General features: G+C 40.0%; 1 protein-coding gene across 3 annotated transcripts in view; it reads right to left on the bottom strand.

Moving 5' to 3' along the window:
- The window catches only part of MACROD2 (mono-ADP ribosylhydrolase 2), a 1992468-nt gene that overhangs the window by 157272 nt on the left and 1807284 nt on the right, over nucleotides 1-27912 (bottom strand). For all 3 annotated transcript variants that reach the window (XM_078056907.1, XM_078056906.1, XM_078056905.1), the window contains one exon: nucleotides 10189-10270. In XM_078056907.1, coding sequence (XP_077913033.1) covers nucleotides 10189-10270 — 82 coding nt within the window. The remainder of the gene's footprint in view (nucleotides 1-10188; nucleotides 10271-27912) is intronic.

The following is a 27912-nucleotide window of genomic DNA, read 5'->3' on the forward strand; positions in this document are numbered from 1 at the left end:
TTCCAGAAAAACTCCCTCCCTTCCTCGGCAGAAATGACGCAGCGGCGGAGGCTCCATTTCATATCATGGGGCCTCTTTGATGTTAATTTCATAATGGATGCTGGTTTTATTCACTGCACCCCTCTCTGTCAGATTACTCTGTTGAGTTCTGCACAAAAAGTACAAATATGACCGAAGTTCTTATTTTGACCACAAATGAGTGTGAAAACCAACTGATTTCCCTTGAAAAACCAGTTTTCAGTAATAGCTTTGTACATATCAGAAACCCCTTTAAGGACGTGTCTAACCTACTTTGAAGTCTGTAATATCTACTTCACCTGCTTTAATGGAAGACAGAGTTTGCTGAAAAACAGAGTATGCCGTGATTTTGCAATGACTCGAGACTGGTCTTACTCCTTTATCTAGAGTTTCCATAATGAATGCAGTCTTTTGGAAAGTAAATGGTATAAAAACAAACAGATTACAAAACCCCACAGAACTGTTAAGTGTGGTCTCTGGACCAGCATCATCATCATCAGCTGGGGACTTGTTAGAAATGCAAATTCTCAGGTTCTACTAAAGATCTATCAAAGCAGAAGCTCAGGGGAGGGACCTAACACTTTTTTAACAAGCCCTCCAGGTAATGCTCATGCAAGCTGCAGTTGGAGAACCATTGTTCTCAAGTACTGATATTGTGTGCTGGAGGAAAAATGTCCCACTTTTTTGATATCCAAGCTGAGCTACTTGGTGATATCTGGCCAATGTTAATGCTGGTGAGGGGTGCCCACACCAGATGGTTACTGGGACTGAGGAACAGTCATTGTCTTTGTAAGATATATGTTTCCTTCTGTGCTGGAAATCGCCCATCTATCACACGGCTGGATGGCACAGTTACCATGGCCCATGGTTAGGACCCTAAGATTGGCTAAGAGACATGTCCGTGGATGGAAACTTGCTTCAAAGAGGCCTGTGGATTGCATGGAAAAAGAAGTGTGTTATGAAGGAGAAAGTTACCCTTAGGGCTATTAAGGCAGCTTCTCCACTCCCCAGGGTAAAAAAGGATGGGTATCTGAAATTCCTTTGTCAAATGGGCGGGTCTGTCAAGCAGAACAATTATGACAATCTTGTTGTGGCTTTTATTTCATGTGCTCTTGAGTCCTCTCTCTTAAGGCTTAATTCCTTCACACAGGCTTCTTCTGTATCCCTTATCTTTTAAATATTTGATTACTAAGGGCTTCTAGGAGCAATTTGCATTTGCAGAGAGAGGAAACATTATTAACCAAAATAAAGTGCTCTAAGCTTTTCAGGATTTCCATGAAGTATGGAAGATGTTGGTATGCTCACGGCTTCCTGTGAAACTTGACAAAGCAGAAATGCCATACAAAGAATGACTGATAAAGGGGACATCCTTGCAGTGCAAAGCTCTTCCATTAAGTTGAAAACCTGGACCTACGGAATCTAACAAATTGCTAAACCCACTTTCTGCAAGGCAATTGATAAGACTAGGAGAAATTAAAAAAAAAAAAAATAAGCCAAAGGTTGTCCCCCTCCATCCTGCCCCAACTGGTCCTTGGTCAAGAGGAGCACTCAAATCTCATTAATTTATAAATAAATCAATAAATAAAAGGCACTGCTTAAAAAAAATCCACATGGTTCTGCTGTTTCTGGCTTGGCAAACAGGGCACATAATGGCACCAATTACTGAGATATTGGATTTCAGAGGAGAAAGATGGGGTGGGGTGAAGGAGTTTGAATTTAGTTTTAGATGTGTTGAGTTGGAGATGCCTAGAGATGTCAGCTGGAGATGGCCTGTGTACAGGCGAGTACGCCAGAGAGGCCTGGCAGGAAGAGAAGGAGAAGACAGAACGGTCAATGGGATAAAGGCTGCCCAGTCAAGTAAGACAAGGGCTGCAAAGGGTCATGGGAGTCATGTGATCAAATACACACTGGTTTCAGTAACCATGCTGGACCCATCAAAGAGTTCTCTATAACCCCAACAGTGACAGCTGTAACAGGGTATTGGAAATCACTAATTGCTCTGGATTATGGAGTGAACAGCAGTTGAAGGTGAAAACTTCCAAAAGCCTGTAGCTGAGGGTCCAAGTTAGGGCCATAGATGAAGAAGAATAAAACTTGGAGGATTTCATTTACTCCATTGCTTATTTTTATCTTTATTCTTACCCCTGTGTCTTATTAGGAATTATTTCATTCATACACTTGTACGTCAAAAGGGTTTTTTTTCTCCCCGCCCCCACCATTTGCCTCAATGTTTTCACCCATGGAACAGAAACCAGTCTACCCGGGACGTTTGAAAGTCTTTCGGAAGCACCATGCGGGGATCTCTGTAAAGATGCCTACAGCATCGCCCTTCTCCAAGCTGCATTTTGTCTTGCCTTTGTTTTATCAGAACCTCCTAATGAGATCAAACTCTGCTTAGTCAAGGTTCGTGTACCTAGGTCTTTATGTGTTCTGCTGTTTATAAGCATTTGCTACACACACTGCACAGTTCTGCCTTTTGAAGGGACAGATTGCTTTCAGTCTACGCCTGCTGCTTGTTCCTGTGTTCGGGTTGCTTGGTTACAGCAACACTTCACTGGATTTTCATTGAAGGCAAAATGTGTTTGTAGCTTTTGAGGCCCATCAAGTGGAAATGGTTAGCACCCAATTCCTAAGAAGGCAGTCAACTCATTTATGTCACGTTACAGAGAACACATCTTGTATAATTCTAAACATCAATGGGATCCACACATTAAAGGTGTACAAATGTGCACCAATGTGCCAAGTCACCATAAATATCCATGATTAAAGAAATTTCTGAATTCTTTCACTTTGTAGTTTTTTTCTCTACAACGAATGTGCCATTTGTGGAAAAAAAATGTACAATTCAGACTGGGTAAGCAGGTTTGTGTGTGTGTTTCTTTGACTTATGCAAAGACAACTGGTGAATTAGTTTGCTAGTGCTGCTATAACGAACTTCCACACATGTAATGACTTAAAACAACACAAATTTGTCATCTTAGAGTTGTGTGGTTTAAGGTCTGACCTGCATCTCAGTGGGCTAGCATCAAGATGTCCGCAGGGCTACGCTCCTCCTGAAGGCTCTTGGGGAGAATCTGTTTCCTTGCCTTTCTGGCTATTAGAGGCCATATTCTTCAGCTCATGGCCCCTCTTTTCCATCTTCAAAGTCGGTGACCACATCTCTCTGAACATTGTTCCGTAGCCATATCTCCCACTGACTCTCTTCTACCTCCTTCTTCTAACTTTTAAGGACCCTTGTGATTATATTGAGCCCACCCAAGTAACATAGGATAATGTCCCCATCTTTCAGTCAGCTAATTAGCGACCTAAATCTCATCTGCAATCTTATTTCCCCTTTGTAATGTGACCTAACATATTCACAGGTTCTGAGGCTTAAGGCATCCTTGAGGGAAGGGCATTTTTTTCCCAACCATACTTTGTAAATCAGGAAGCACATTGCTTTGCCTAAAAAGTGTCTGAGGAGAACTAAGAATAATCCTATTTAGAAACAGGATGATATCTTATGGGATCAAGTACATAGGCTTAAAATAAAGGTAATTTTTGAGTTTTTTAGTTTTCAACTTCATTCTCTAATTAAAAGTGTTTCTTCTTTCTTTTTCACCTTTATTCCTTTCCTCCTTCCAGTTACCTTCCCTCCCTCCCTTCTTTCCTTCCTTCCATTCTTTCTATTTTTACATTTATCTTTCATTTTTCTTTTGTCTTTCTACCGTTCCTCGTTGACTTGATTATAAAGGAATAATACCACAAACACAAATGACAAAATGGGAAACTCCTTGCAACATATATTTGAAAAGAACTAAGAACCTTACTATACAAAAAGTTATTACAGATCACTAAAAAAGATGAAATAGTAAAAAATGTGCAAAGGAGGGCGCCTGGGTGGCTCAGTTGGTTAAGCGACTGCCTTCAGCTCAGGTCATGATCCTGGAGTCCCGGGATCGAGTCCCGCATCGGGCTCCCTGCTCGGCAGGGAGTCTGCTTCTCCCTCTGACCCTCCTCCCTCTCATGCTCTCTGTCTCTCATTCTCTCTCTCTCAAATAAATAAATAAAATCTTTAAAAAAAAAATAAAAAAAAATGTGCAAAGGATATGACTAGCAATTTCTCATAAGAAATGTGGAGATATAATAAAAAACTGAAAGAAAGAATAAGCCATACTAGAAATAAAAGAAATACACATTGCTACCCATTAATTACCTTATTTCATGTATAAAAGTGATAACATCAAAAGACGAGAATGCGCCTGATTGGGAAGAGCAGGGGGGAAAGTAAACTCTCATATACTGCTCATGGGAATGTGAACTCAGTGCAATGGGCTGAAGGTTTGTGTCCCCTTAAAATTCATATGTTGAAATCCTAACCCCCAATGTGATGATATTAGGAGGCGGGGCTTTTGGAAGTAATTAGGTCATAAAGTTGAGCCCTCATGAGTGGGATTAGTGCCCTTATGTAAGGGACCCGGGAGAGCTCTCTCTTTCCACCACCATGTGAGGGTACAATAAGAAAATGGCCACCTGCAACTCAGAAGTGAACCTTCACCAGAACCCCACCGGGCTGGCACCCTGATCACTCAGGGTGCTTAGTGTGAGGTATGGGCCTTCACATTTTTGACTCTGGGAATGATGACCCTTCAGTTGTTCAGTATATGACACTGACACATAATGGTCAATTTGACAATTATTATAAGGAGTATTTTGGCTGTGTATGCATTTTGAAAAAGTAATTCTACTTCTAGAAAAGTATTCTTAAAAAACAGTGTTTGTATGCCAATATTTATCTATAAAGATGCTTTTCTATAAGTGTTATTTATAAATACATAGAGAATAATTTGCAATAATAATTCTGTAGTTCAAAAGTCTGCTTTTGGGTAAACACTAGGTCCATTAAAATTATGTTATGGAAGAATATATAATGACATGAAAAAAAGTTCAAGATTTGTGGTGACACACAGCAAGTGATAAGACTGCATTTCTGATTGTCTGCATTTTTCATTTTAAAGGACCCAAAGGATTAACCACAAAAGATAATTAATTTTCAATGGTTTGTATCTTCTTTGTTTTGATGATCTATTTTTACTATAAATCTGTACTACTTTTGTAATAAGTTTATACTTTTTAATTAAGATGGTCACAATAATTAAAATACCTCCTTTTAAAATTGTAATAAGAAAAACACACCAAAAAACAGAAAAAAAATTGTAATAAGAAATAAACATGGATATTTTAAAATTTATGATGCTTGGTCTAGACACCTCTCTGAATATTCATTTACATTGTTATTTATCCTATTTGGCATTGGCCCATTACTGTGTTTGCACATGATGAAAGTGAAGCATAAAAAGGTTATGCAACATGCATAAAGTCATACAATTACATGCTGATGAGTGTCAACATTTCTCAGTCAGGGATTCACAAATTGGAGATAAGCATCCTACTTATTCCACAAATCCTTCCATCTGAACTGCCCTTCCTCCTCTATGTCACTTACAGAATCCTTGGCATCACTTCTCTGCGCCTGCTTAACCTTGAAGTACACATTCTTCATGAAACTTGCCACAACCACCCTGGTCCTCAGACATATTTGTCTCTGAATTCCTGGGTACTTTGACCATATCAAGGCTATACTTATTTGCTAATATTGTCTTCCAACTCTTCTGCATAATATTTACCTCTCAGGCATATTATAAGAACTATATCTTAAATGCAGCAGTGACCAAAACCTTGGGTATATAGTAGGCATATAATAAATTATTTGTTGATTGATGGACAGAAAGATAACGAATGATGTTGGATGAGAAAAGCTTACAAAATCAATGAGAAGAGGAGAAGAAGAAGAGGTCAGGTGAATCTTTGTGTTGTTAGGTTTAAAAGAGTAAACCCAGATAAAATTTTTAAAAATATCATGCCCATTTGTCAGAGGATATAACTTAAAAAATTATTTTGGAGAACTACTCCTTCTTGAAAAATATAGTTGAGAACCATTGCAATAAACAAATGTAGGCTTTCCCTAATGTGGGGGAGGGGCCTGACCACGGTATTTTTTATTTCCAACATCAGGATTCTTTGATATAGTTCCAAAACTAAATTTGACATTCTTATTATGAGGAAAATTAATATCCCTAAATTCTCTATTAGAACTTAGTCTCTAATAAAAAAATTGACTTCCATATTCCAAATCTATGAAAAATACACACAATAAATCCTACAAACTGAAAAATACAAACCTTTTATGTAAAGAACAAAGAGATCTCTGAGTTGCATCGTACAAATATTATTTGCCATAGGCCATCTCATCGTGTACTGTAACCAAATTTGCAACCAAATTTTTTGCAACCAAATTATTTGCAACCAAAGCGTATGGTAATTCCATAAAGCTGCCACACTAGACTTTCAAACAATACATCTGGAAGGAAAAAGTCAAATGTGCTTCACCCACAGCAAGATATAAAACTGTTGGGAAAAAAAAAAATTGTTGCTGCTTTCTTTCCTTTATGGTTCCTACTGCATTTTCATGATGGGCTTTGTTAGGGGTGGAGTTGTGTCCCCCAAAATATTTTGTTGAAGTCCTAACCTCCAATACCTCAGAATGTGACTGTATTAGGAGATAGGGTCTTTAAATAGGTGATCAAATTAAAATGAGGTTATTAGGGTGGGCCCTAATCCCATATGACTGGTGTCCTTACAAGGAGAGGGAGATTGGGACACAGACATACACAGAGGGAGGACCTCATGAAGACACAGAGAGAAGATGGCCATCTATAAGCCAAGAAGAGAGACCTCAGAAGAACCCAATCCTGCTGACCCCTACATGCTGCACTTCGAGCCTCCAGAATCATGGAAAAATAAATTTCAGTTTTTTGAGCTCCCCAGTGTGTGGTACTTTGTCCCGGCAGCTCTAGCAAACTATTACAAGCACTTCTCCATCTTCCCTTGTGGTCATAAGTAAGGCCTTTTGGCTTTCCAGTGACCACTCTCCTGCTTACCTTCAGGTCAAAGCACCGCACTGCCTAGATAATGGGGTTGGGATTTGATTTTGAGATCCATGATAAAGTACCAATTTGACTCATAGTAGAAAGTTTCCAGGAGGACATTTATAGGTATTAGAAGAAAGAGAAGCGTGGCGACTCTGAACAATGATGGGCAGCAGATGCCATTAGGAATGAGACTTTCTCAGTGTTCCAAATGCATCCCTGAAGTCGAACTCAATCTTGTCTGGAGACGCTCTGAGGAAGCGAACTATTATCACTTGTGCAAAGACAGATGCTGTTCTCAATTTTGAAATAGAGTTTGTTGCTTCCTAGCCATATGCCTCATTTTCTCAGGTATGCATCATTTTCCATATCAAAAAGTAGGGTTAATACAGTGCCTACTTTCTTAGAATTAGCCTAAAGATGACCTGACTTAGCCCATGCATTTGGCTGAGAGAAAGCTATCCATAAATGTTAGCTATTATTCCTAGCATTAATATTAGGTAGTAGTTTTGCATGTGTTATATCTTGAATATGATCTAGCCTCATTTGTATTGTTTTTTTAGTATTTTGTCTCAGATTCCCGATTATGAAATGTAAAGACACGGGATTAATATACCCCAAAACATAGAGATTTAGTTTAATATAAAATGACTTTTTTCCCCTAAACTATTATTATTGCATTGGGAAGGGTTAAGAAGACTAGTTAGAGATAATCTGAGTAAGTCAGTCTAGGGTGGATATATGGCAAGTCCAATCAAAGATGGTATGGTTATGAATTAACCATAAGTTCAAATTATGGACAGATAATGGATATCATCTATATTAGTAGTCACACATTCCGTTAGAAGTCACCTTTATTTCACAGTGCATATTCAGAATTTACAAATGGCTGATGCTTCAGCATTATGGAAATACTCAACAATTTGGGGGGATTTTGACATTTAGTTTAAAAATGTGCTTACTATTATAAATATGCACTGGAAATAATTTTATGAGCATGCTATGATTCAAAGTATTGATATGAAACTCAGGATGATTTTATTATTATTTCATTTGCTCAAGTACTAAGATGCATGTTGGATTTACTTAGAGTAGCAATTTTTCAAATAATAATTTATTTTCATAATTATTAATATATTCTAGACCACTAAAACTGTTCCATTTAGAATAAATGTATAGTATGATTTTTGGCTTTGCACCACTGGAAATATCTGCTGATGGATAGATTTGTTTTAATATCAATTGATCATACTTATGCAATTATTTTATATCATATGCTAGAGCAAAAACAAGCTTTTATTTTAGAAGACATGAAAATGGAAGATACACCATAATTTCTAAACACTCAAGAAGTCCAAAATGATGAAAGCTTATGAAATATGCTGTGATATTGACAAGACACGAGAATATTTGCATCACACACCATGGCAAGTCACATTCTTTTTTCATGAATGAACATTTTCTCTTAAGAATACTTAAAAGTGCAAAAAAAGAGAATACTTTTAAAAATACAGAAATGCAGGCACAGTCAGCTCACTGTGGTTATGTAGGAAATAAAGAGAAAGGATGAAACGAGGAGACTGAAACAGAAAAAAAAAGCCATTGGATTATGGGGAGAAGAATTTATTAAATTTAGCTCATACTAACAACTACTTATTCAATAGTTGCTAAGTGCTTTACATGCTGTAAATTACTGAGTTGTTTAAAAAAATTCTAAAATGGTAAAAAAAGGAGAAGGGAGAAGGCAAAGGAGGAAAAAAAAGGCCACAACGACAATCCTCTCCTCATCACATGGGGAGTCTTTCTGAATTTACAGTATGTCCTAGTTAGAAATACTGTAGTTGAAAGCTCCAATTAAATACACTTAGCAGATTCACCTGTCAATGATAAAACTAGAGAGCAGGACTTCCAATGACTCAGAGGTACTTAGTCCACCTTGAACGTTAGCACAAAGTTGAACATCTCCAGCCATTTTCTGTGGCTGTTTTTGACAGCTACCTGTGTTCTACTCTGATCTTCAGGCAGGGTGTCCTGGATTTACATTTACTAGATGGCTCTGACAGGCTGCTGAGAGGGTGAATGTGCACCATGCCCTCCCTCCCACCTGCCAGAGTCACCAGGTACATGGAAATCCTCTTCACATGGATAGGGAAACCTCAAAGGAAAACTCCCTCTGAGGCAGGCATCAACAATGCTCACAGTAGCTTGAAATTTCCTGGAAGCCATTCTTACCAGGGCTGAGGAAAGCACCTTGAGCACTGTGATTTGAATGGCACCATCAAAATAACTAGGTATTAAGCAAGCCTGGAAGAGGAACAATGGGGGGCAATATTCAAATTAACCAGGCCAACCAAATCTAATGACACATTCAGTCAATGTAAACAAGGCTCCTTTTTTTTTTTTTTTTTTAAGATTTTATTTATTTATTTGCCAGAGAGAGAGAGAGAGAGAGGGAGAGCACAGGCAGGGGGAGCAGCAGACAGAAGGAGAAGGAGACTCCTTGCTGAGCAGGGAGCCCGATGCGGGACTCGATCCCAGGACCCTGGGATCATGACCTGAGCTGAAGGCAGATGCTTAACCAACTGAGCTACCCAGGCATCCCTAAACAAGGCTCTTTAATAACTCTGATATTTTGCCTGCATTCTCAAATGTGAACTACGATGAATGAGCACCTTTCACAGATTGCCCTAAGAAGGGCTGCTATCTTCATTGCAATTTGGGCCAAGAAAATTGAGGGGAATAGGGAGAGAGTGCAGGAACTGTTTGAATTCTGGCTACGAATATAAACGGGCTCCTCGCAATTTCTAACCAAGGTGTTTAACACAGTGGATGTAGGCACAGGCTTAGACAACTTGGATGTGTGGGGAACAAATCACAGATCCTGTGATTTAGGGCCAGAGGAACAGTCTTTGGAGGTCATTGGGTCCAGCCCCTCACTTGTGATGTGAGAAACTGAGTGAGACTCAAAAGATGAATTGACTTCCCCAAGACAACACTATGACCTCCTGGGACAGGGAGGTCAAGGGCTTAGATTTCCTGTCACCTCCCTGAATTCTTGAAAATTATGACACAAGTTGCCATGGGTTACTGGTATATGGAGATCATATTTGCAACATTTCCTTAAGCTAGGAAACAAAATAGAGTATAGCCGATGCCTCCACTCCCATCCTCAATTCCAAAGAAAACAAATCACTTTACTCACCTGCAGGGAAAAACTCGCTCATTTTCTTTTTGTAGATTTTGAAGTCAACTTCTAAGAAGACACAGAAGATGATCCGATCCACCTAGAGGCAAACAATAAATACTCAAAGTGAAAGGAAATATGGTGACCTTGGAATATCAGAAATATTCCAGAACATGGTTTTGGAGCAAAAAACAGATGGAAAACCCTCCTGTAGATTTTTGGTACTCTACTGCTAACTATATGACAGTGTTGAGTGAAGTTCAAGTGTGCGTGTGAGTTGGTGTGTGTGTGTGTGTGTGTGCACTCTTCATGTAAATAAGCCCATGGGCTCTTTGGTGGAAAGATGTTATATAAATCAAATAAGAAATAATAAATGACAATAAGCCACTTTGCAGCAAGCTATAAATAAGATCGGAGATTCCCACAGGATATCTAGACTTTATGCCCTATAAAACAACCATACGAGAGGTGTATAGCAGACTGACAATAAAGTATGTCAGTAAACAAAGAGCTCTTTGTCCTACCCATCTTAGACAAATAAATTTATCAAACCTGTTAGTATTTGAACGTGGTCTAAAAAGCTTCTTGCAATTTAATTTGCAGGAAAGTCACTTGCTTTTAGCTTAACATACTCAGAAATGCAACAGAAGTACAATATAATTAGTTGACAGTGACATGAGGTCAACAGAACTTTAATCTGGTAGATATTATTGAATAAGTAAGCGCTACCTCAAAAGTAAAACAGGTCTGTCATCCCTTTTTCCTGTTTTGGGAGAGCTTCTCTATGTAAGGTGTTTCTTTGAGACCTTCGGAGAGTAATATGGTAAACAGAGAAGAGAGATGGAGTGCACCTAATACCTCACGTATATCTGATATTAAATCAGTGACTCCACTTCATGTCTTGAAAATAAACATCCCTTTAGTCCTTTTATTTTAACAATCTACAAAAAGTTAAAAATTACTCAATCTATCAAATGGCAACTGGTAATTGAATAGAACATTAAGCAAGGCATTTCTCATGGCAATAGGGAATAGAAGTGGGGCGTGCACGTGGCAGGACATGAATGAACCCAAATGTATGTCATCCACCTAGCCCTGCAGCTCTCCCAGCCTGTGGAAAACAGATTCACACTAGGCAAATTCAAAGTGCCCAGCAGGAGAGAAAATCTACAGGGATGGGTGGGCAGGGAGGGCTGGGACACAAGGAATGGTTGTGGCTCCCTGATCCCTGTATAAGTCCAGATAGGCTGCCTCCTGGGCAGTCGCTGGACTTCTGTGCTATCATCATCAAATACCACTCAGCCCCAGTAGCCCTCCCCGCAAAGGATGGATTATAAGAGAAAGCATCTGGCCTCCAGAAATGGAAGGATTGGGTTGCAAATAAACCTTATTTTCTTATCCCTGTATTCACTTGAGTTTCTGGTGTCCAGTCCTGTCTGCATATCATTAACATTTTCTACAAATGCAAAAACTGTCACCATCAACTCACTCTTCGGGTGAAATATAAATTTAGTTGAATAAATGGTGAGCTATCTGTGCAATACTGAATGCTCGTCTCTGCTCTCCTTATGGTGTGTTTATGCCCCGTAGCTAAAGATAAAAATCATAATGTTGAGCAATAGAAACGAGTTACAAAAAACATCTTCTCTATGATGCCATTTATACAAATCTTTAAAGCACAAAGATATAAAAGTGTAGGGATTCATTCATAAGCACCAATATACAGAAACATACCTAGAAATGTCACACATGAACTTCAGAAAAGAGATTTGAGAAAACTATGGCAAATGGGTAAAATGTATTAACTATGGGGGTAGGTACCTGGAGATCATATTATTTTCTATAGTTTTCTGTGTATTTGAAAAACTTTATAATTAAAAGTCCTAACACCAAAAACAAGACTCTGTGTTAGACATATTCTACTCTCTGGCTATATTAAACTACTTGTAATTCCCAAACACCGTAATTATTCTTACTTCTGTACCTATGGGTTGACTTTTCCTCCAGGTTTCGAATGGTCAGATTATTTCTAAAGCCACCTAACTGAGACCAAAATCAAAACAAGAAAATTTGATTCAAAGCAGATCTAAGGAGACCAAACTGGACAGTCTCATTTTTACTCATTTCCCCCTATCTTTATGGTCACTTAGTATAAATTACGGGATTTTAAAAAACACTACTGTTGCCTGCATGTGTGTTTGTATGGGGGAGGGTTAGTGATAGTAATGCTACTCATTGCTGTTAAGTGAACTTCTAAACACCACAGAAACTAAAGACAGATTTCTTAAATATTGCAAAGAATTATAATCCACCTTTTAGCATTTTAGGCTTTGTTACCATGGAAATGGTATGAGTCCAGAATTTAGCAGCCTGATTTATTTTCCCAGAGAGTAGATGGATGATGGGGGAAAAGTACTTTTATTTTAAACTAATTGAGTGGCCCATTTTCCCTGCCCTGACCCTGAGGCGTAACACTGAAAATATCTTGGAAGCAAATTGAATCTAAGAATTAACCCTCATTTGCCAAGTACATTTATGTATGCATATGTGAATGTATTTATATACATGTGCATAAACTTATTCTCTGGGCTTATTGTTGGAAAAGAGCTCCATTAGTTGACAAGTGCTGTGTTTATAAATTCATAATGGATATTGATCACTGCTTGTGGTAGATTATATTTTCCAAGTGCAATGAGATACCCCACCCCTTAGACTCTCTTAAAATGTAATGCTGATACTCCTCTCACTGAGAAGTGGGATCTATATTTCCTCCTCTTAAATCTAGGCTTGCCTGTAACTCTGACAGAAATACTATGTGACTTTAAAGTCCATGTCATTAAACGTGATACAGTTTCTGCCTCGTCCTTTTGGGAGGGTCGCTCTTGTATCCAACCTTCATGCCACAAGGAACATGGAGAACCCATTTGTTCAAGTTCTAGCCAATAGCCTAGCTGAAACTGGGTAGCCTCTTGATGATTTCACCTCCTGGTTTTTGAGCTACCCCCGGTGATGCCACATGGAACAGAGATCAGCTGTTCCTACTGAACTCTGCCCAGATTGCAGATTTGTGAACAAAACGGAATACATAGCCAGAAATCTGATATTCTGGTTTCTTCCTGTTGCCAATTGTTTCGATTCTTGCTTTTCCAGTTATGTAGTACGTGATCTCTCTTGAAAGCTTCAGACTGAAGGGATCAAGATCAAGTAGAAGCCACAATGGGGTGACAAGAAGAACACAGAAAGTCTAATGGGTACATGGCTGAGAGATTGGAAATCTGGTTTATGCAAAGGGAAAAGAGCCTGGTGATCCATTCTAGCCCCGGATAAATTACATGACAATAAATAAGAATGCCTCACTATTGAGGCTCAGGAGCATATTTTCAATTTTTCTTTTATGTTCGGCAACAGAACAATTGTGTAAAATGGTTGCTCTTGAGAGACTATATTTACGAGTCGATCCCATTTACAATTGCACTCAAAACCATAAGATACCTAGGAATAAATCTAACCAAAGAGGCAAAGAATCTGTATTCAGAAAACTATAAAATACTCATGAAAGAAATTGAGGAAAACACAAAGAAATGGAAAAACATTCCATGCTTATGGATTGGAAGAACAAATATTGTGAAGATGTCAATGCTACCTACAGCAATCTACACATTCAATGCAATCCCTATCAAAATATCATCAACTTTTTTTCAAAGAAATGGAACAAATAATCCTAAAATTTGTATGGAACCAGAAAAGACCCCGAATAGCCAGAGGAATGTTGAAAAAGAAAAGCAAAGCTGGTGGCATCACAATTCCGGACTTCAAGCTCTATTACAAAGCCATCATCAAGACAGTATGGTACTGGCACAAAAACAGACACATAGATCAATGGAACAGAATAGAGAACCCAGAAATGGACCCTCAACTCTATGGTCAACTAATTTTCGACAAAGCAGGAAAGAATGTCCAATGGAAAAAAGACAGTCTCTTCAACAAATGGTTTTGGGAAAACTGGACAGCCACATGCAGAAGGATGAAACTGGACCATTTCCTTACACCACACACAAAAATAGACTCCAAATGGTTGAAAGACTTAAATGTGAGACAGGAGTCCATCAACATCCTAAAGGAGAACACAAGCAGCAACCTCTTCGACCTCAGCAGCAGCAACTTCTTCCTAGAAACATCGCCAAAGGCAAGGGAAGCAAGGGCAAAAATGAACTATTGGGACTTCATCAAAATGCTTTTGCACAGCAAAAGAAACAGTCAACAAAACCAAAAGACAACCGACAGAATGGGAGAAGATATTTGCAAATGACATATCAGATAAAGGGCTAGTATCCAAAATATATAAAGAATTTATCAAACTCAACACCCAAAGAACAAATGATCCAATCAAGAAATGGGCAGAACACATGAACAGATATTTCTGCAAAGGAGACATCCAAATGGCCAACAGGCACATGAAAAAGTGCTCAACATCGCTCAGCATCAGGGAAATCCAAGTCAAAACCTCAATGAGATATCATCTCACACCAGTCAGAATGGCTAAAATTAACAAGTCAGGAAATGACAGATGTTGGTGGGGTTGCGGAGAAAGGGGAACCCTCCTACACTGTTGGTGGGAATGCAAGCTGGTGCAGCCACTCTGGAAAACAGTATGGAGGTTCTTCAAAAAGTTGAAAATAGAGCTACCATAGGATCCAGCAATTGCACTAATGGGTATTTACCCCAAAGATACAAATGTAGGGATCCAAAGGGGTACATGCACCCTGATGTTTATAGCAGCAATGTCCACAATAGCCAAACTGTGGAATGAGCCAAGATGTCCATGGACAGATGAATGGATAAAGAAGAAGTGGTATATATATATACAATGGAATATTATGCAGCCATGAAAAGGAATGAAATCTTGCCATTTGCAACGACGTGGATGGAACTGGAGGGTATTATGCTGAGCAAAATAAGTCAATCAGAGAAAGACATGTATCATATGACCTCACTGATATGAGGAATTCTTAATCTCAGGAAACAAACTGAGGGTTGCTGGAGTGGTGGGGGGTGGGAGGGATGGGGTGGCTGGGTGATAGACACTGGGGAGGGTATGTGCTATGGTGAGTACTGTTAATTGTGTAAGACTGCTGAATTACAGATCTGTACCTCTGAAACAAATAATACATTATATGTTAAAAAAAAAAAAAGAGAGACTATATTTAGTCATTTATTTAAGAGTTATTAACTGAGCAACTCCAATTTCTTGGGCCTAGCCCACGTGCCATTCTCTCACAAGAAAACTTGAATCCAGATTTGAGTGCTTTTTTTTCTCAAGGCCAAACAATTAGTGACAAGATCTCAGGCATCTTAACTCCACATCAAGTATTCTTTCTGTGATATCGCCCACATGGAGACACATGGGACTGAGTTTATAGGCCTGTCACTAGCTCTGTGACATTGGACAAGCCACTGAGTCTCTCTGGGATCCAGCTTTCATGTCTTTATAAGGAAAGGATTGAGGGCACCCGGGTGGCTCAGTCGTTAAGCGTCTGCCTTCGGCTCAGGTCATGATCCCAGGGTCCTGGGATCGAGCCCCGCATCAGGCTCCCTGCTTGGGGGAAGGCCTGCTTCTCCCTCTCCCACTCCCCCTGCTTGTGTTCCTGCTCTCACTATCTCTCTCTCTGTCAAATAAATAAATAAAATCTTAAAAAAAAAAAAAAAAGGAAAGGATTGAATTATATCATGTCTACAGTTTCTTTCTTTCTTCTTTCTTTCTTTCTTTCTTTCTTTCTTTCTTTCTTTCTTTCTTTCTTCTTTCTTTCTTTCATATATCTCAGTGATTGTCTATCTCTGTGGTAATTTTGTGCTATGTCACCTTAGCTAAGCTGGGATGACACTCCTCTGAATGGTTCTGTGTTAGCATTGGCCACAGAGAAATTTCCATGAGATTTTGAGGGCAGAAGTGCAGCTGCAGGCATTGTACTAGGCAGGGGTGGGTAGGACCCCAGGCAGGGAGGGTACGTTTTTGCTCCTCAGCTGGGTGTGGGGTAGCAGCTGGGCTCACAGCTTCTCTAGCTTCTGCTCTTTCTCCTACTGAGTCTAGGCTGGGCACACATGCAGCTCTGTCTCAAAAGGCACCACCTCCCTCTGTAGGGCATTGCAGCTTTGGGGTTCCATGCAGCGGGGAGACAGATGCATGTGGCAGTTTGTCCATGTGGGTTCCAGGATCCTCTCATGGTTTCCACCTTGTCCTTGTCCTCCCCCCACTTTGCTTCCAGCTTTCTCTGCTGCCTCTTGACCTGCCTCTTGACCAGCTGCCCTGCTGACATACTACAGGCCTCGGCAGATGCAGAGACAACAGCCTTCCATAGACTCCTTCACCAGCTCCCTCTCCTGGGTCCTGATGAAGGGCTTTTCTCTGCTCAGTCAACTATCCCCTTGACATTTACTTCCCCGGTTTCTCCCACAACTGTATAAGATCTAATCCCTATAATAAATCCTGTATTCCATATTACTCACAAGGTTTTGCTTCCTTGATTAAACCCCAACTGATGTAATCTTTAATAACATTTCATGGAATAACATACAGAAACACAATGAAGGGCAAAAAAAAAAAAAAAAATTCAGTATTCCTTTTTGATGGTGTATAACCTGTCAAGGCTACTCAAATTCCAATTACTTCTTTCCAGATGAACTTTTATTGGTTCTAGCCCATTTTCCTGGTGAACTTCCTAAAGTGTACATACCCACTTTTGTAGTCAAAGCAACTCTGTGTACTTAAAATGACTCAAACTTTTTTTTTTCTTTTATGAACAAGTTGTTAGTAAACTCAGATGGGTCCTCAGGCTAAAACATAACTGTAAATAATACAAAAGGCGACATTAATGTTTTTAGGAATTAACAACTTCAGTGTAATCCTCATTATACCTTAAACTAGAACCCTATGACGAATTGGGTGGTGCTCATTTTTGAGCTCACTACACTACCTGTGCTTAGTGTAGGTCCTGATGCATAATGGGAGCTAGCTCTGTAAATACTGGCATGTACTCATATGTTTAGGCAAACGGACCTGACTAAAATGTAACTATATGGCAGATACTTTTCAAGGGTGTTTAGTTCCAGAACCAAATAACTTTTTTAAAATACAGACTTTCCTTTATGTTTGCCAGAGGACCTGAGAACAGAATTATAGAGAAGCCCGCATGCTTTTGCAAAGAAGAAAAGAGCTATATAAAGGGCAGGAGGCATCTGTCACCAACTGTCATCTTATACAATGATACTATGCCAAGCACAATGCCTCTTGAACTCAGTGCTGATGTTTTCATAGAGAGTGCTTGTCAGTTTCAAAATAGAAACAACGATGCTGCCTATAAGCTACGATGTAATAAAAGTTAAAAGGGCCTTTCTTTTTTTTTTTTTTAAATGAAAAGACAATATCAGGTGTTGGCAAAAATGTGAATTAACCAGAACTTTCATATACTGTTTTTGGGAGTAAAAACCGGTGCAACCACTTTGGAAAGTAATCTGGCAGTATCTACTAAGTTAACTGAATCTGTGCATATCCTATGAACCAACAATTTTACTCTTAGGTAAATACCCAACAGAATATGCATATATGTTCACATATATGTGATATGTCAAAGGACACATATCACAATATTTGTAGCAGCACTATTAGTAATATCTTCAAATTGGAAGCTACTTAAATGCCTAAAATGGTAGAATGGATAAATAATTGTGATCTATCTGTGCAATGGGATATTACAAATGAATGAGAATAGAAAGTTTGCTACTACACACAATAATATAAACAAACAGAATATTGAGAAAAGAATCCAGAAAGAAAAGGTACACACTGAATTACTCTATTTCTCTAAAGTTCAAAAATGTTAGAGAAATAGTCAAAATCATCTATGGTGTTAGAAGTTAGTACAGCAATTACGCTGGGGTGTGGGTTGGTGGGTGAAAAGGGACCAAGGCGAGTGCCTGGGATGCTGGGTTTTTGATCAGGGTGCTGGTTCCATGGATGTGTTCAGTTTGTGAAATTCATCAAGCAATGCACTTAGAGCCTGTGTACTTTTCTGTATGTTGTACTTCAATAAGAATCTTTTTAAAGATTGAAAGTCTCCTGGTGCAGTTGTCTGGGTCAACAATCAAAAATCTATTTTCACTGACTTCGAGGTCAAAAAAGTCCTTTAAAAGCTGACCTTCTAAAGGCAATCTCTCTATATCTTTCCACTGATGCCAACTGGAGCTCACCCATCAAGGCATAAAGGAGTAAAGATGTATTTCTTTCACCAACATATCCGTTAATCTACAGTTGGGGGTTTTATGCCCCATAAACATGATGACATAAGTTCTATTAATCTTTTTCAGCATCATATCCACTGCCCCTGAAGAGGGTTACACAGTGAAGCAGGTTTAGAATATCTACAGCTGACCTCCATTTTTCATGGCTACCAGTCCTAGGGCAGCTGACACAGCCAAGATTACCCTGTGTTCAGCGAGACTGGGAGAATGAATGGATTCTGATGAATGTAATTTGCTTCCCCAATGACAAATGACAAACATTCAAAGATCTGGTGTGCATGCAAATACCGCTTTAACTAAGAACTGATGGATGGTTATCCTGCATAAGTGCAGCCGGATGGGCAATGGGGGTGAAGTCTCAGGCTTCCCGAATGATAATCCCGCAGCCTCACTATGCAGACTTGGATATTGGTGTATCTTCATCAAATAGTGGTTGCTGCTAGTAAGTGAGTTAAATGTCAGGGCTTAAGCATCAAAGTCTATGTAGAAGGACAGGTTTTGAGGGAGGCTGGAAGACCATGACAATTGGAGCTTGCTCAGTGCTGTGCGTCAACTGAAGTTACATGGAATAACAAAGGGACAAGGTCACTGTTGATTAATTAAAGAACAAAACCAAGAAGTTGGGTTGTCTGCATGCTAGTCCTTCCTCTCCCAACAGGTGGAATAAAGGAGACCAATCTGCCCTTCTCCCAGTGTATTAGTGCTCTGGTGCTGCATTACAAATCATGGGGACCTTAGCAGCTTAAAGCCAAAAAGTTTCAGGATCTCATAGCTTCTGTAGGTAGGTCCAAGTCCAGGCCAAGGGCATTGAGTCCTCTGCTCAGGGTCTCAAAAGCTGCAGTCAAGGCGTTAGCTGTGCTGCACTTCCCACCTTAGGTTGGGTTCTTCTTCCAAGCTCATTTAGGTTGTTGGAAGAATTTATAGTTCCTTACAGTGGTCTGAGGTCCTTGTTTTCTTTCAAGCTATCAACCAGGAACAGCTTTTAGCTTCTACAGGTCACCTGAAATTTCTCGCCATGGGGGCCTGAAAGGCAGTTCAGGGCATGAATGCTTTCTTTCTCCTAGGCCAACAAGAGTGCATCTCTATGACTTTCTCCATCTCCAACCTCTAGAGTCCTTTTAAGAGCCCACCTAGTTAGGTCAGCCAACCAGGTCACTCTCCTTTTAATGAATGCAACTGATTAAATGCCTTAATTACATTTACAAAAATCTCTTTTGTCTAATCCAGGGAGTAACTTACTCTCATATTTACAGGTACTGCTCATGTTCAAGGGGAGAAGACTGGACAAGGTGTGCACACAACGGGGTAGGCATCTGAGACATATCTTAAACCCAGTCACCTCCATGTAACCAGCTGCCTATGTTCCAATCTGGACTTGACCTTGAGCAGGCTACTTAACCTTTCTGTCTTTCTTTCTTCTTCTTCTCCTTCAGTATGTTCCACATCTAGCATGGAGCCCAACTCGGGGCTTGAACTCACAACCCTGAGATCAAGGCCTGAGCTGAGATCTAGAGTTGGACGCTTAACCAACTGAGCCACCCAGGAACCCTGCCACTTAACTTTTCTGAATCTCAGTCTCCTCATCTCTAAAATGGAAACATTGACCTTGTGGCTATTGCAATATTAGTTTTCTACTGCTGCATAACAAATTAGCACTAACTGTGGTTTCCAAACAACCCCTGCTCAATAGCTCACAGTTCTCTGATCAGGGCTCTCTGATCAGGGTATCATACAGGTAAAATCAAGGTGTCAGCTGGACTGAATTCTTATCTGGAGGGTGTGGAGAGGAATCCACTGCTAAGCTCATTCTTGCTATTGGCAGCATACAGTTCCTTGCAGCTGCAGGCCTGAGCTTCCCATTTCCGTGCCAGCCATCAGCTGGGGATCACTCTCAGCTCCTAGGGATCACCATATTACTTGCCAGATGTCCCCCTCCATTTTCAAGCCTTCTTGTATATCAAGCATACAAGTATATCAAGTCCTTCTTGATTTTGGATCTCTGACTTCCTTCATATCTGACCTCTCAGATTTAAAAGAACTTCTATGATTAGGTCATGCCCACCTGGGGAGTCTCCCTATCTTAAGCTCAGCTGATTTGGGTACTTTTAATGACATCTGCAAAGTCCCTTCACAGAAGTACCTAGGTTTTTGTCAGAAGAACTGGGAGAAGGTGTATGTACACCAGACATTGGGAATCTTGGAAGACTCTTAGAATCCTATCTGCCACAGTTGGCTATTTTGACCACAGGAGATATTTGATCTAAAGAGTCTGACCTATAGGAAGTGTTCCACAAACATTGGTTGTTTATTCATAAAGTTATTATTCATGAGGTGCCTGAAATACCTAGCAAAGTGCTGGTATGCGGATACAATCACTGTGCACTAGGTGAGTCCTTTATTTCTACCCTGATCTTTTCAAACAGATCAAGAAAAAGTATGAGCCAGATAGAGAACATTGGAGGCGCTTTTTGTGACTGGTATGCTGAAAGGCATTTCATTCCAGTTTCAACTTTGCTGAGGAATTCTATCTTAAAAGAAACATTTACAAAAATGGCCTGTATTATATAGAAAATAGCTATTTTTTGGTATGTGTCTGACTGCATCAGCCAGAGAAAGAGAAGAGCGAGGAAAAAAGGGTAAATGAACAGTTGAGCTGCAGTAATAAAGAAGATTTCATAAGACCCTCTAGGAGTCTCTGCTCTGATATTTTAATATTGTTGTCAAATGTCACCGAATATCATTCTTCTGGTTCTTGAAGATATTAAGTATGCTCGTATTTGTGCACTCCACTACAGAAGCTAGTATTTCAACCCCCGAATCACAGAATGGGAAAATTTTGTTCTCCATGTTCCCAGAGACTTTTGGATGAGTTGGAGAACATTTATAATCCATAAACACTCAAAGGGCATTTTTGCATTTTGAAATTGCTTCCGCATGCATAAAAAGGATTCTTTATTTGCGGGGGGGGGGGGCTTTTTTGCAAACTCAGTTCATCTGTCATTACTCTGTGGCAAAACGATTCAGTCTTCTTGCTTTGTTTTGATAAACTGCTCTTTCTGACTTTTCTTCAACTCTATATGAACAAAATGGCCATGTAGCAGAAGAACTGAGAGTTATTTTGATTTGAGCTGGAGGCTCATTTGTACAAGTTAATTTCCAAGTTGGCTTCATATCGATCAAAATGGACACCCTCACAAATGACACATCTGTCGTGGTCCTTGAAGCTGCTCCATATGTTTAGCATAGAAAAGACGCAGGCACAGAAGGGCTTAGTTCTAAATGGAGGATAGCATGCCTTTGTTACCAAAGAAATGATCCTAGGAGATATTGCATGGAAATGCCAGTGGGAGACAAAGAACAGGTTTCCTTTTCACAACTAGACAGAGCGCCGTGCTGTGCTGCTCATATCTGCTCCCTCCTTTCAGGATGAGAACAGTCATTCTTCCTGTTGCTGGAGGTGTTGGTGGCTGGCAGTTCTGAGAAGATGCTCACAGAGGACTGTCCTCTGCCAGAGAGAGCACCTCACCTGCGCTGACCCTCTTTCTGAAGTCAGCCTGCACCCAGGGACTGACTCATGCAGCAGTCCAAAGGCTCAGACCCCTTCCCTCAATTTGATGCAACTCTGAAGGGCCATCAGTTATGTGCTAAATTGTGCCCCATCCCAATCCATGTGTTGAAGTCTTAACCCTCAGGACCTCAGCATATGACTGTATTTGGAGTTACTCTTTAAAGAGGTAATTAAAGGAAAATGAGATCATTAGGGTGGGACCTAATCCAATATGACTCGTGACCTCATAAGAAGAAGATATTATTAGGACAGCAACACATATAGAGGGAAGACCATGTGAGGACACAGGGACAAGATGGCCATCTACAAACCAAGGAGAAATTGACCCTGCTGACACTTTGGTCTCAGACCTCTAGCCTCCAGAAGTATAAGAAAATAAATTTCTGTTGTTGAAGCTACCCAGTCTGTGAAACTTTGTCATGACAGCCCTGGCAAATGAATACATCTTCCCAGCATCAGAGCTCCTGGTGGGTTCAACTTCTCCCTCTTCTCAACTATGTTTTCCTCATTTCATTCTTCTCTCCACCAGGTATTGGTCACCAGCATGATCCAATAAACCTCTGACTTGCAAATCTTCTCAGTCTGTTTCCTGGAAAACTTGACCTATGACCTCTATTTTTGGCAATCTGAATTATTTTCTTTTCATGCCCAATTTCTATGTCATTTTCAATGATGCAAATGACAGTCACACATGAAGCCTGCTGCCGAAGATTGTCCCAACACCTAAGTCTGTTATCGGCTCCTTGTGGAGAAGCAACCATATTCTGAGCTTGGGCTAACTAATGGTTAAGAGGCCAAGAGTAGTTTTGAAAAGAGCACTGAAAGCCAACATAAACTATACATGTGTCCCAAATAAAGTGACAGCAGATTTATTGAGATTGGGGCTCCATCTGCCACTCACTTCTGGGAAATTAGTCTCTCAGAGCTGTTTGTGTACTCTGAGGACTGGAAACCAGGCCCATGGGCACACTGTAACTGTGGGATGACAGCCATAATGAGTCAAGGTAAGGTCTGTCTTCACATGGCTGAAGCCACCCAGAGCTGACACATATTTCCATAGATACAGTTCTTATTTCTAATGCTAGATGTATTCTTTTATATAAGAGTAATCAATTTCCTTTTGTGTAAGAGGTGAGTTACTTAGATGGGTTTTAACAAATCCATAAAAAATAAAGAGAGTCCATGTGGTCAAGAGAGGTGTTGTTGAGTGGCACTGTGGTGACCTTTCCATATCCCCTCAGGAGGTCTTAGTATTAGAAGCCTGAGAATGCCTAAGCATCTGCATTTCTGTGCCTGAAGGTTTTCTTAGTGCTAGGAGATTCTGACCACAGAGCTAGTTAACTGGAAGTTTGAAGAACTAATGCCTCCCACCCACCAGCTCTAGATCAAAGACTGGCAGGAGATGATGTTTAAATACCCCTACCTACTTCATTGCCCATGGGTGGGAAAGACCAGGGTTCTCCAGGGGGATAAAATTCTGGTTGCTCAGAGTGGTAATTGGATTGCATGCCCTGTGTTCACCTTCTTTACCCCTCCTTCACCCACAAATAATCTACCTGCCCTAGAATCCTTGTGTCAGGGTCTGCTTTTGGGAGAACCCAAATCAAGAAGAAATTGGGAAGACAAGTGGTCAAATATCAACTTAGCCTCTCAGTATCCAGCATATCAAGGTTAATTTAATATAAGTCAGTGTCTAACTCAGTTAAGGTCTAGATCTCCTTCCCATATTTTGCTCTCACTCTCATGGTGCCCTCAGTGCCCTTCAACTGAGAAGGCAGTGCCAGGAATAGGTCTTTTGACTCAAAGTTCTTCACAATCTCATCTGTGACATTAAATTACCCTTCCAATGATGGAGCTATTGTTTATCAAGCACTCATGCAGCTTCATGTCAACCCAGCTGCAATCCCCCATTGTATATTTCATACTCCTGCTTCTGAGAACACTCTGGTTCCTTTTTCTTTTATTTGATTAAGAACATCTGCAGAGGTGGTTCAGCTACAAAAGTTAGTAATTACTCTTTTTTTGTCACAGTAATTAAAAATTTCAAGGAAGAATTGTCATTCATTGCTGCTTATGAGGTTGCCTACGGAGGACAGTGCTTTATAAAGCCAACAAATCATGACCTTAAAAATAAATAAATATCTCTTCTCAAAAATTGGAATGCTGTGCCAAGTCACAGGGTGGCTCCGAAAGCCTGGTGTCTATGCTCAACGGATGGGGGCCACCACATAACTATGCAAACCATCCTGTGCATTCTCATTTTCTCAACATTTCCATTAGCATCTGACATGCGTGCAGATATCATTTACAGTTCAAAGGAATCTCATTAACATATCATCCGAAAGAGCATTTTGTGAGGACAAAAGCTGTTTTTCTCAAGCTGGTGTCCCTCCCACTCCCACAAGAAAGAATCTTTTTGTTCAAAGGCAAAGCCCAAGAGAACAATCACTCTTGAGTCATTTTCCATAGGTTCATAGCTCATACAATAAGAAGTAGCAAACCAAAGTGGTTCTATCCAGAAAAATGCCCCCTGAGGGCTGGGTGTTGGCAGCAGTGATGGGTGCATGTGTGGTGGGGGTACATGTGTAGGCGGGGGTTTGCATGGAGTGTATAAAAGAGAGAGGGTTTCATCTATGTCTCTCCTCTCAGCCACCCTCTGTCTTCTCTTGGAGAGCTAACTGCTCTCAACCGTGGACTGTTACTTTGTATTTGTATCTACTTGTGGCTACTTCATATCAACTCTTTCTTTGAAGGCCAGATAAAGAAACTTGTGCTCAACTTGACTGTAAATCCCTGGGGGAGACATCACCTTTTTCTTTACTCATCTTTCCACCTAGCAGCCGAGGTAGTCAGCTTAAGGTAGAGAAAAAGGTTTCGATCCTACTGTTCCACCAGACCAGTAGGCTTTCAATGACCTGATTACAACTCCCTGACTCGGGAACCTCAAAAAGAAAGACCATTTGAGAAAAGGGTATAAGTGTTGGCTCCTGGCTCTCTCTCTCTGGAAGAAGCAGCCTTTACTCCCCTCCTTTTGCCCCTCTGTGGTATGTCCACTCTCCACACCATTTTTCTAAACCCCATTGCCATCACCCTGACGGGTTTAAATAAGGCTGTGCTTCACTTCGTATTTTGAAAATCGAACTCACAACTTCCAGTGGTCTTACCAATAAGTTCTTTTCAAATATTTATCAGAGAACACCCCTGAGGATTGTTAAGGCTTCCCCAGGGACTTGAGTCGGTGCCCAAGGAGCCCCGTGCAAAATTTTATTTAATTATGAGTTTTGTCACAAGGTCTTTTGTTTAATGGGCTGTGTAAAATGTTCATGCTTGGGTGTACATAAAAACAGCATTTTCCCTCCCAATCTTTCCTGATCCTCCAGAAAGACAGGCTCTGCTGTGTGGTGGCTTCAAGTACTCCCTGGTAACACTGTTCCATACCCTTCATGGGGGCTGCAACCTCACTCCCCAGAAAATCATGACTTAGTGACATAATGCCAGCATGTTTGGCATATTGGGACATTTGCATGATATAGATAGATGATAGATAGATAGATAGATAGATGATAGATAGATAGATAGATGATAGATAGATGTTGGTAACCATAAATAAAGATCTTTGAACTTCCAAAAGTATTTATCCTTCAAATACTATAATCTTAAGGTATAATTCAGTCTTTCAAACTCTACATTTTAAAACCAAATCCATTATGAATATCAAAATCTCAGGGACAGGGAAGGGAAAGGAAAAGAGCTAATGGTTATCGACTACTTCTGCGTTGGACTCTGAGGCATTTGGTTTCATATATGGAAGCTCAGGGCCATTAGAACACTACCTGCAATGTAACTATTATTATTCTAGTTTCTTACTAGATAGTCTTTTATTTTTTTCTTTTTAAGGGAACCAAAACAATTAAAACAACAACAAAAGAGTGACCAACCAACCAAAAACATAAACAAAGAAAAAGGAAAAGGCACAGAAGACTAGAACATAGAAATGTCAACAGCATATCAACGTTTTTAATCACTGGGGGGCATATGGAAAAAAACAAACAATAAAAGTCAAGTATCCACTAAGATTATTTTAATAAGGGCGATAGAATGATGGCTTTCTGAAAATAGCCAACAGATGTCCCACCGTTATACTGAGGCTTGTTATATAACGGGTGCTGTTGTAATCCTTTACAAGTCTATTTTCCCGACTTGATCCTGTTCCAGCATCTGTGATGCTAAATGCTGCAGTGTCTGTTTCCTGGTTTTAAATGATGTTTCTAATGCCAGTTACAGGTCAAATTTAAGATAAGTGAAAATAAAGACCTTGTTTGCATTTTCAGCAGGAAAATGATGTTTTATCTACATCAATGCTGTCCAATAATGTTCCTTCCAACCATGGAAGGAGAGGAAGTGGCCGAATTACAAAGATGTGCAGGCATAATTGGCATATTGGCACAATTTAGAGTAACCGGCTCAATTGCTTAGAGAGACACATTCCTCAAATAACGCTGCCAGAGGTCCACGCTCATCTTCCCACCTGAAGTATGAATTTGTGCCATGAACGTCACTAGATGATTTAGTCATTAAAAACAAATCAGCTCTCTATGTTATACTTTGGGAAGGCTGGAGAGGGGAAGCCAAATTTTTATTTTATGGACAGATGTAAGAAGTATTTGGAAAGACCCACTGATGATGTGTTCATTGAAAAACTTTAACCAGGATTCTATTTTTTTTCCATTTAATTTAATTTCCAAGTTGTGAAACATACACACATATCCTGGAAAACAAATTTATTTTAAAGTGTACTCAAGTCTCAAGTTAAATATTTGGGGAACTGGATGTGCAGAAGCCATATATTTTTTTTCACTGGTGTTGAGGTCCACTTTGACAAAAGTCCTCGTTTTTAGGGAATTGCATTTCTTTTTCCCCCTGGATGTTGAGGATCTTGCTGCTAACGTATTAGTTTTACCATACAGGCTAGTCATGCAGCAGCCTATATGTTTTCTATGTCAGTCAGCAGCTCCGAACTTTAGCCATTCCTCTCTAGGCAGTGGGTCTGAAATGGTTAATGCTGTTTTTCTAGGCTGCATGTGTCATGGGCTTACATAAGACTGTAATGGTGCTCGGCAGTGGAAAGACCATTTTTTTTCCTTTGGTGCCCAACCAGCAAATTACTTTGTTCTGCCAAAATGGGCTAAAACAACACTTTCACTGCCACCCACTGGGAAAATGCAGTAGAAATAAAAGTCAGGGTGCTCAGATTGGACAAAATCACTACCCCACAAAGTAAATAAATTCCTATCTATGCCTCCATTTTGCAGAACATACTAGAGAGGCAAAATAATGTAGAAACCAATGGTAAAAGGACTAATTAAATCAAACTAATAAAATGTCCATGATATTCCAGGCAGTTTAGTGTGGGGCCAAATCAGTGGGGGAACCTGTGATATGACTTGTCAGTATTGGCCATAAAGTAGCTTAGAATGCCGACAGTTCTAGATGGGGACCTTCCCCGACCCCAGCTCACTGACGAGGGCCTGAAAAATTCTGGTCAAATGCAAAGTTTCCTTAAATGTATCTTCTTATCTTAAAATCATATTAAATTTTTAAAAAATTCTACTCAATTATATGTTTGCTGGTAGTTTAGAGTAAAAAATGTTTCTTTTCCTAAACGTCTGTGAGAAAGCAAGGCCCTTAAATCCAAATCAAAACCTCAATGAGGTATCACCTCACACCAGTCAGAATGGCTAAAATTAACAAGTCAGGAAATGACAGATGTTGGTGGGGTTGCGGAGAAAGGGGAACCCTCCTACACTGTTGGTGGGAATGCAAGCTGGTGCAGCCACTCTGGAAAACAGTATGGAGGTTCTTCAAAAAGTTGAAAATAG

Source organism: Halichoerus grypus, chromosome 10 (assembly GCF_964656455.1).
Source record: "Halichoerus grypus chromosome 10, mHalGry1.hap1.1, whole genome shotgun sequence".
In the NCBI taxonomy this organism is placed as follows: domain Eukaryota; kingdom Metazoa; phylum Chordata; class Mammalia; order Carnivora; family Phocidae; genus Halichoerus; species Halichoerus grypus.